At 43.5% G+C, this 9344-nt stretch overlaps 1 protein-coding gene across 2 annotated transcripts; it reads left to right on the forward strand.

The window, feature by feature from the left end:
• Positions 1–3965: 3965 nt before the first annotated feature.
• On the forward strand, positions 3966–7787 carry LOC134395955 (zinc finger protein 239-like). Of its 2 annotated transcripts, none has more exons than XM_063122243.1 (2): positions 3966–4016; positions 6128–7787. In XM_063122243.1, exon 2 carries the CDS (start codon positions 6486–6488, stop codon positions 7344–7346), a length of 861 nt encoding a protein of 286 aa, XP_062978313.1. In that variant the 5' UTR covers positions 3966–4016; positions 6128–6485; the 3' UTR covers positions 7347–7787. The 2 variants fall into 2 exon arrangements, with proteins under 2 accessions (XP_062978313.1, XP_062978314.1); XM_063122244.1 differs by lacking the exon at positions 3966–4016 and adding an exon at positions 5402–5518.
• Positions 7788–9344: the final 1557 nt, after the last annotated feature.

Consider the following 9344-nt stretch of genomic DNA (forward strand, 5'->3'; position numbering starts at 1 on the left):
TGAACTCCTTTGAAGTTTCAAAATTTTCTGCATGTCTACACTGCTCAAGCTTCAATTTAAAACAAAAATGAGCAAAATTGGTCTGGTAGATCTCAAGTAATGAACTTTACACTACTGTATTCTTATATAAATTTAACTTGAGAGAACAATCTCACATCATTAACTGAGTTCACTGAAAATACTTCATGAGATATTTGTTGATAAACATTCCAGACTACTGTTCAATGTGGATCTGTTCTTTTAAAGATATTGTGCTTTTCTACATTAATGGTTTACTGCACACACATGATCGGTCGCTCACAGAAATTTGTGAGTCCTTTACATGACCCTGTCAACCTCTAGGACATCTCCCATGCTTTTCCCCAGTCATGTTGCATTTTTGAAAAATGGAGATAATGGAGCATTGCCCAAAGAGGAAGTTTTCAATTATAAATGTTGCCGTCACTGTCTAAAGGAGCCCATAGTGAACATGGAAATACCCAAGAAAAAAAAAGCCTGGTATGCATGCACTTTCCCCCCCTTAATGTAGAGACACCCATTGACATAACTTTATTTCTCATTGTTTATCTACTCATCACTGAATGAGTTATCTGATCCATCAGGAGAAACAGTGTGGTTGAGGTGTTGTGAAATAATAGGAAAGTTCTGTCCATGATGCCATGGGTGAGGGATTTAAAGCACTTGGGACTTTTTGGTTTAGAAAAAGGATAACCAAGTGGAGATATTATAGAAATTTATAAAATGTTGAAGTGAGTGTTTTCCCTCTCCCTCTCTGATAATATCAGAACATGACTTACCAAATACGTTGATTGGGATTACATTCAGGACAGACAAAATAAAGTACTTCTTCACACAATATTGAAGTTTGCTCCACAAGATGTAATCATGGTGATTTGCCTAAATGGCTTTATTATTATTATTATTATTATTTATTTATATAGCACCATCGATGTACATGGTGCTGTACAGATAACACAGTAAATAGCAAGACCCTGCCGCATAGGCTTACAATCTAATAAAGTTGTAGTAAACAATAAGGAGGGAAAGAGAATGCAAACAGGCACAGGGAAGTGTAAACAGGCACCGGGAAGGGTGAAGCTAACAGTATAGAGTCAGAACAAACTCAAAGTTTAAAAGCTATAGGGAAAAGAAAAGTTTTTAGCTGTGTTTTAAAAGCTGTGATTGAGTTGGTAGTTCTCAGGTGTTCTGGAAGAGCATTCCAGGCATGAGGGGCAGCAGAGGAAAATGGGCGAAGCCGAGCAAGGGAAGTAGAGACCCTTGGGCAGGCAAGAAGCATGGCATCAGAGGAGCGAAGAGCACGAGCGGGGGCAATAGTGTGAGATGAGAGAGGAGAGATAGGCAGGAGCTAGACCGTGAAAAGCTTTGAAGGTCAACAGGAGAAGTTTATATTGGATTCTGGAATGAATTGGGAGCCAATGAAGAGATTTCAGAAGCGGAGTGACATGGTCAGAGCGGCGGGCCAGGAAGATGATCTTAGCGGCAGAGTGGTGGACAGAGACCAGCGGACTGATGTGAGATGAGGGGAGGCCAGAGAGGAGGAGGTTGCAGTAGTCCAACTGAGAGATAACCAGTGCGTGAACGAGAGTCTTGGCAGAAGAGACAGACAAAAATGGTCGAATCCTGGCAATATTATACAGGAAGAAACGACAAGATTTAGCTACTGCCTCGATATGAGGAATAAAGGAGAGCGAGGAATCAAATATAAAGCCAAGGCTACGAGTTTCCTTGACCGGAGTAAGCGTGACATCGTTGACAGTAAGAGAGAATGAGAGATGAGGAGAAGGTTTAGGAGGAAAAACAAGCAGTTCAGTTTTTGCCATATTGAGTTTCAAACGGCGATGAAGCAGCCAGGCTGAGATATCTGAAAGACATGCTGAGATACGATCGTGGACATCAGGAGAAAGTTCCGGAGATGAGAGGTATAGTTGTGTGTCATTGGCATACAGGTGATATTGGAGGCCATGAGATTGAATAAGTTTACCCAAGGGCAGCATGTATAGAGAAAACAGCAGCGGGCCAAGCACCGAGCCTTGCGGAACCCCTACTGAAAGGGGAAAGGAGGAGGACGAGCTGCCGTTAGCCGACACGCTGAAAGAGCGACCCTCTAGATAGGAGGCGAACCAGTTATAGACAGAGCCACAGAGTCCAAGGTCATGGAGGGAATCTAAGAGAAGATCGTGATCAACCGTGTCAAAGGCTGCAGTTAGATCAAGGAGAATAAGGATGGAATAATGGCCCTTAGACTTGGCAGTGAGAAGATAATTGGTGATCTTGGTAAGGGCTGTTTCAGTGGAATGCAAAGGACGGAATCCAGATTGAAAGGGATCCAGAGCAGAGTTACTAGAGAGAAAGTCAAGACAGCGAGAGTAGACCACACGTTCCAGAATCTTTGAGACAAGGGGCAACAGAGAGACAGGTCGGTAGTTAGACAGAGAAAGTCGATCAAGAGTGGGTTTTTGGGTGGGGAGCTAGGCAAATTCATGCAAATGAATCCCGTTGGTCTGATGGCTGTGAAGTGCTCATGGCTCACTTCACACGTTACATTTTAAAATGTACACCTAAGATGTTTTAAGGAATGCAACAAACCCATTTTTATAAACAAATGCAACATACAAGTATACTTTATTTTATTTTTTAAGCGAGCTGTGATGGGCAGCTTCCTTTGAATGTAAACTGATTTCTAAACTAAACTGAATTGCTTGTTTTTCCTCCTAAACCTCATCTCTCATTCTCTCTTACTGTCAATGATGTTACACTCACTCCAGTCAAGGAAGCTCGTAGTCTTGGCTTTATATTTGACTCCTCGCTCTCCTTTATTCCTCATATTGAGGCAGTAGCTAAATCCTGTCGTTTTTTCCTGTATAATATTGCCAGGATTCGATTATTTTTGTCCGTCTCTTCTGTCAAGACTCTTGTTCATGCATTGGTTATTTCTCGGTTGGACTACTGCAACCTTCTTCTCACTGGCCTTCCTTCTTCTCACATCAGTTCGTTGGTTTCTGTTCACCACTCTGCTGCTAAGATCATCTTCTTGGCTCGCCGCTCTAACATTGTTACTCCACTTCTGAAATCTCTTCATTGGCTTCCAATTCACCTCAGAATCCAATATAAACTCCTGTTGACCTACAAAGCTTTTCACAGTCTAGCTCCTTCCTATCTTTCCTCTCTCATCTCACACTATTGCCCCACTCGTGCTCTTCACTCCTCTGATGCCATGTTTCTTACCTGCCCAAGGGTCTCTACTTCCCTTGCTCGGCTTCGTCCATTTTCTTCTGCTGCCCCTTACGCCTGGAACGCTCTTCCAGAACATTTGCAAACTACAAGTTCAATCGCAGTTTTTAAAGCTCAGCTAAAAACTTTTCTTCTAAAGCTTTTAAAACTTGATTTTGATCTGACTTTTATATTGTTAGTTTTACTCTACCCTGTGCCTGTTTGGTGCATTCTCTTCCCCTTCTTATTGTTTTATTATGATTCTGTTAGAATGTAAGCCTATGCGGCAGGGTTTCGCTATTTTATTGTTTTACTCTGTACAGCACCATGTACACTGATGGTGCTATATAAATAAATAAATAAATAAAGTTTGCCTCTGAGCAATGCACGTGAAATTGTCATCGGTCTTTGAATGGCTAATTCATTCACACGTGCAAACAAGAACTCCTTTTTTCTGGCCAAAAATACGCTCCACCCCACCCCAAAGAACAGTATCTGAAGAAGTCGCGTGATCAGCAAACTTGCGTGACTCGGCCCCTCACTGTTCGGTTCTAGTGCAGCAGTCCACCATCGCCCCACCCTTTCAATAGTATGTGGATGGTTGTGGCCAGAAGAGGGCACTGTGAGGTCGCTTTGAGTCCGAGCTTGCAGGGTGCGGAACGCGTGAAACCCTTTTTGGCTTCCTGGCGACAGAACGCCGCGTGACGCATTTCCGGAGAAAGGGGTGCCTTCTTCCAAGGTGAGGAGGGTTCCTGCACCGCTGAGCGCGTTGCTGCTGCTGAATGGTAATAAGGGGGGCGGGGCGGGGCGAGCAGATAGCTTTCATGTCCTGTCTGCCGTTCTCAGAAAGGGGACAAACCTCTTCTCTTTAAGCTGAGCGCTTCTGGGGTGGGGTGGGGTGGGGTAGGCAGAGCAGCTCTCAAAAGAAAAGGGGCCTGTCGGGGATATCAGGCTGACTAGAAGCAAGGATGCCTCAAAGAAACACGCGAGTCAGTAAAATCGGGCCCGTCCTTGGAAAAACTGGGAGTTTATCAGAGTAGTCTGTTGCATGAGATGCAGTGTGGAGTAGTGGTTAGGGCGTTAGGCTAGGACCAGGTTTGGTCCTCCCCCCACCTCTGCTGGCCGTGGGTTACTGGCTCTCAGCCTAGTCCTACTTCACAGGGCTGTTGTGAAAATACGATTGGGCAGGGCTGCCTTGAGCTCCTTGGAGAAAAGGCAGGATATAAATATATTATTTTTAAATGTAAATACTGTTGAATAGACACGCAATAAGCTAACACAACCCTGCATTCCTTAGAAAAGCAATTCATAAAATAATAATAATAATAATAGAAACCGTAGACATTTTTAGGGGTTTGGAGATTCTACCTGTCTTCCAGTGCTTCATGTTCTAAAAGTAAATTCCAGAACTTTTGTTACTTTGTAAAGGCTCAGGCACACTGAAGGCACTATGTTGTTCTATTCTACATGAGACATGATGTGGGTTGAATGTAAGTAAATTATATTAGGTATGTTTACTCAAAAGTCAGTCTAATTGAGTTCAGTGGGGGTTACTCTCAGGTAAGTGGGCTGCAGTGTAAATCTGGAGCCCCTGCTCCCTAATCCCATATTTATGGTGGCTGGCTTGTGTTATACACCAATCCATTTGAATGAGAGCACTGGAGATTTACAGTGAAGGTGGGTTAAAGGCTACATATTTTCACATTTGCAGGATGAGGAGGAATATTAAGGGATGGCAGTCTCCATAACAGAATGAATTTCAATTACAGCACCTCAAGGCTTGGTCTTCATGTGGAGCTAGATGAGTTAGTGTAATCCTTGGGCGGTAGAATGGACAGTATCACTTATGGACAGTACGACTTCACACTGCAGGTGTGGAATGCTTAGAATGTTTACCATTTGAGTGAATGAAATCTCCCTTTTTTGTAAGCATAATCGCCATGAGCGGGGTGTGGTGGACCTGGGGAGGATAGGCGATGGGCTAGATCCAAAGATGCTTTATTTAGCCTGCAGGCCAGAGACTCCCTGTTCCTATTGTAAATCCTGGAGCGCACAATCTCCCCTATTTGTAGAAACCTCAAGAAGAATAGTATTCTAGACACAGTGGTAAAAAAAAAATAGAATTGTGCATCCATTTCTGTAGGCTGGTCACCAACTGAATTCATCCGTAACCAGTGCCAGACAAATAGCACAGAGCACCAGAAAAATGCAAACCAGGAGAGCAGCTCCTCCTATCTACATTGTTTCTGCCTGCTTAAAACTGCTTTGAATGTGGAACCAATGTCAGGTGACTCTACCTTTTCCTAATTCTATGGTTCTGGGTGAGGCTACAGCACAGAGAACTGATTTAGCTATTGATTCAGAGGCGAAAGAAGAATTTGGAGATGTTAGAGGGAGAAATGGCAGGATGTGGCAAAGGTCTGGCCGTCAAAGGAGAAGAGAAAAAGAAAAGTCCAGGATTGGTTGCAGGGTTGCTTGTATGAGTGAGGGGTGAGAATAGTGATGGAGAATTGAGGTTTGCTGTTATGTGAAGGGGGGTTGAAATCTATGATGATGAAGATGATGATCTCATCAGTGTTCATGGTGCTTCACAAAGTGCAAGAGGGCAGTTCTCTGCCCTGAGGAGACTACAAGTCAACAAAAAAGAAATAACAGGCAGGGCAGTGGAGGCAGGTGTAAAGGGGATTAACATGCATTTATTTCAGCTACACATACATAGGCTTAGGCTGTAATGCTGTACACCTTTACTAGTAAGTAAGTCCCATTGAATTCAGTGGGGCTTAGTTCTAAGTAGACATATATAGGATCACACCCTTAGTTTCAGTAGGGTATGGGGATCTGAGGGATTGTGCTAGTGTCTTTCTCTCAATCTCATTGACTTTTTGTATCTTTGCAGAGACTAGTTTGCATCTGAACTCTGTCTTGGCAAGAGAATGCTGGGGAGAAAATGATGGACTTTTTAGCTCTCTCTTTGTTTGGCAACCAGCACTTCCACTTTCAGAGAGGGAGAAACAATGAGTTTTAATGGTCCAGAATGAGAGTAACTTCAGCTAAGTAAACCGATAGCAAAGCGATACTGCCAGTTAGAAATATTAGTAGTTTGTGCTCCATCTAATTTGACTGTGGGGAAACCCTTTAGCACGAAGCTTGAATTTTAATACCACATCCAAGAATCTGCAAGGGAGTAAATCTTAATTCATTTTGGTGCTTAGAACAAGTGAACAATTGGAGAGGAGACTCACAAGGAACATCCCATGGGAGAAAAACGCTTGAAATGCCCCAATCTTGGGGAAAGCTTTCTGGGCAGCTCAGCTCCCTTTGAACGTCAGGAAGTACATGCAACAGACAAGCTGTATAAATGCCTGGAGTGTGGGAAATGTTTCACTCATAGCAAGAACTTCAGCACTCACCAGAGAATCCACACTGGAGAAAAACCGTACAAGTGTCCCGAATGCGGGAAAAGGTACGGTGCCAGCTCAACCCTTAGTAGGCATCGAAAAATCCACATGGAAGAAAAGCCTTATACGTGCCCGGACTGTGAGAAGAGTTTCAGTTACAAAGCAGATCTCATTAAACACCACCGAGTTCACACAGGGGAAAAACCTTATGTATGTGGCGAGTGCGGGAAAAGTTTCAGTCAAAGCTCAAACTTCGTTACACATCAGAGAAGCCACACGGGAGAGAAACCTTATGAATGCCCTGACTGTGGGAAAAGCTTCACTGTGAGTTCAAGCCTGATTGAACACCAGCGAGTCCACACAGCTGAGAAGCCCTTCCTGTGCATGGAATGCGGGAAGAGCTTCAATCGGAACTCGCACCTCAATGTGCACCAGCGGATTCACACAGGAGAGAGGCCCTTTCAATGTCCTGATTGTGGGAAAGGCTTTACAATACTTTCCACCCTTAGTAAACATCAAAGAATCCACACCGGAGAAAAACCTTATAAATGCCCCAAATGTGAGCGAAGCTTTAGGGTGAGCTCAATACTTACGCAGCATATTAGAATCCACACAGGAGAGAAGCCGTACATTTGCCCCGATTGCGGGAGAAGCTTCAGTCAAAAATCACCTCTCATTGCTCACCAGAAACTTCATGCTCGTCAGAAAACCCTGTAGGTAATTGGTTTGAGACACAATAGTGTAATTAAGTCATTGAATAGTAATTCATCATAGTTTGGTACATGGGAATAGGAAAATCAGCAGGGATAGAAGATGAGATTTTTTTTGCTGTCCTTATGGAATCATAGAATCATAGAATAGCAGAGTTGGAAGGGGCCTTCAAGGCCATGTAGAAGTTTGTTTGCTTTTTTTAAAAAAAAAAATACATTCTTCTCTTTTTTTCTTATATCCTTAAAACCTACTTCCTTTGGATAAGAGGCTTCAGGAAAGAATCTTTAAAATGAAATTGCTTTTGCTGAGCCCTCCAGATGCGGAGGTTATAAATTGAAATACATCTATGTGGTACAGGTTTGTCATGAGGATACTGGGAACTAGGACTTGCAAAATGCTTTGTACATAGAAAAATGCTGTAGAACTGATAATCAATAAAATACTGTTTCCAGCTGATCAGACGTCCTGGCACATGTTATCAGGCGAGCGCTACTTGCCCCTTCTCTGAGCTACCTGCCCCTTCTCCTTCCTCGTACTTCACAACCCCATTCATTCCTTTCCCCGATCTCCTTATTCCCTTTAATTGGTCAACAGGCCATTCTTTTCATAGATTAACCCTTGATAAGAGAGGAAACTGTTCCCTGAGATCTGTCAGACTCATGGTTCACATAACACGCTAAGCCACAGTGGCCCTCTTCAGAAGACAAACCATGGCTTTAACCATGGTGAATAAGGCTTTTTGCCTTTTTCACTGGGGTTAAAGGTGTCTTCTGACCAGGGCCAGTGTTTAGTTCAAAATGCTAAACCATCATGGCTTAACATGTCATCTGAACAGGGTCAATCAAAGCTTCTTGTGGGAGAGAAGTGATCCCAGATCTGCTCCTGCCTAGGAAGCTCTGCCAATCTTTCACCTTTTTTCTGAAACCTCTCCTTCCTCCCCACCCCCATTTTTCACAAGGAAAGCAGAGAAGGGCAGCTTAGGTGAGGCGAGTTGGGGAAGCCCACGCTGAGTAATTCATCTTTTGGGATTATTAAGGATCATGTTAACCCTATTATTATTATTTCCATTTATATACCGCCCCATAGCCGAAGCTCTCTGGGCGGTTTACAAAACCCTAACGGGTAATCTGATAGTTATATAGCAACACTAAACGTGCCAGAAATATAGGAAGTTGCCAAACCTGGGGTCCTCCAGATGTGTTGGACTGCAACTCCCAACTGGATTTTCAGGGAGGGGAAGAAAGACTACCCTCACTAAAACTGTGTTTCCACATGCAGCACTTTGGCCATTAGGAGGTCAATGGTTGCCATTTGCTACACGGGGAAGGTGCAGCACTTTGCAACCTCACTGGAGGCTGAGGTCTAAAAGTGCTGTGTGTGACCCACTGAGGATCTGGCCTTCATCATAGCCCATGTCATGGGTTTGGTTTCTTGGTCGTAATTGAACAATACAATCTTGGGAGTGGGTTACAGAAAAGAGTAAGATTACGCATAAGGATATTTTGTTTTTATTTATTTTATTACATTTATATCGTGCCTTTTTACCTCTTGCAAGAAGTCCAAGTTGGCTTTACATGGTCCTCTTCCTCCTTTCCACTCACAACACCCCTGGGAGGTAGGTTAGGCCTAGGGTCAGTGACAGGCTAAGAGTCACCCAGTGAGCTTCACGGCCGAGTCTCAGTTCAACACTAACCGCTACACCACACACTGGCTCTCGTGTGTATTAAAGTAAGTCAAGCCTCATTCCAACAGCCGGGAAAGATTCTGTACACATGAAAAAGGCACGTTGGAAATAATGTAACAATTTACAAGTTAATTTTTATTTTATGATAACCAGTCCAAAACCCTAGCCATTGCACCAGTCTGGCTCCCCTATGCAGAGAGATACAACAGCTGGGATTGTTTAGCTTGGGGAAGAAAGGAAAGTAAGGGGAGACATGATAGAGGTGTACAAAATTAAGCATGGAGTGAAGAATGCAATTAGGGAGGCATGTTTCTCCCTCT

Source organism: Elgaria multicarinata, chromosome 3 (genome assembly GCF_023053635.1).
Source record: "Elgaria multicarinata webbii isolate HBS135686 ecotype San Diego chromosome 3, rElgMul1.1.pri, whole genome shotgun sequence".
Lineage (NCBI taxonomy): Eukaryota > Metazoa > Chordata > Lepidosauria > Squamata > Anguidae > Elgaria > Elgaria multicarinata.

What these genes read in the sequence shown, in the direction of transcription:
- LOC134395955 (XM_063122243.1), top strand. Translation starts at nt 6,486, where the DNA reads ATGGGAGAAAAACGCTTGAAATGCCCCAATCTTGGGGAAAGCTTTCTG.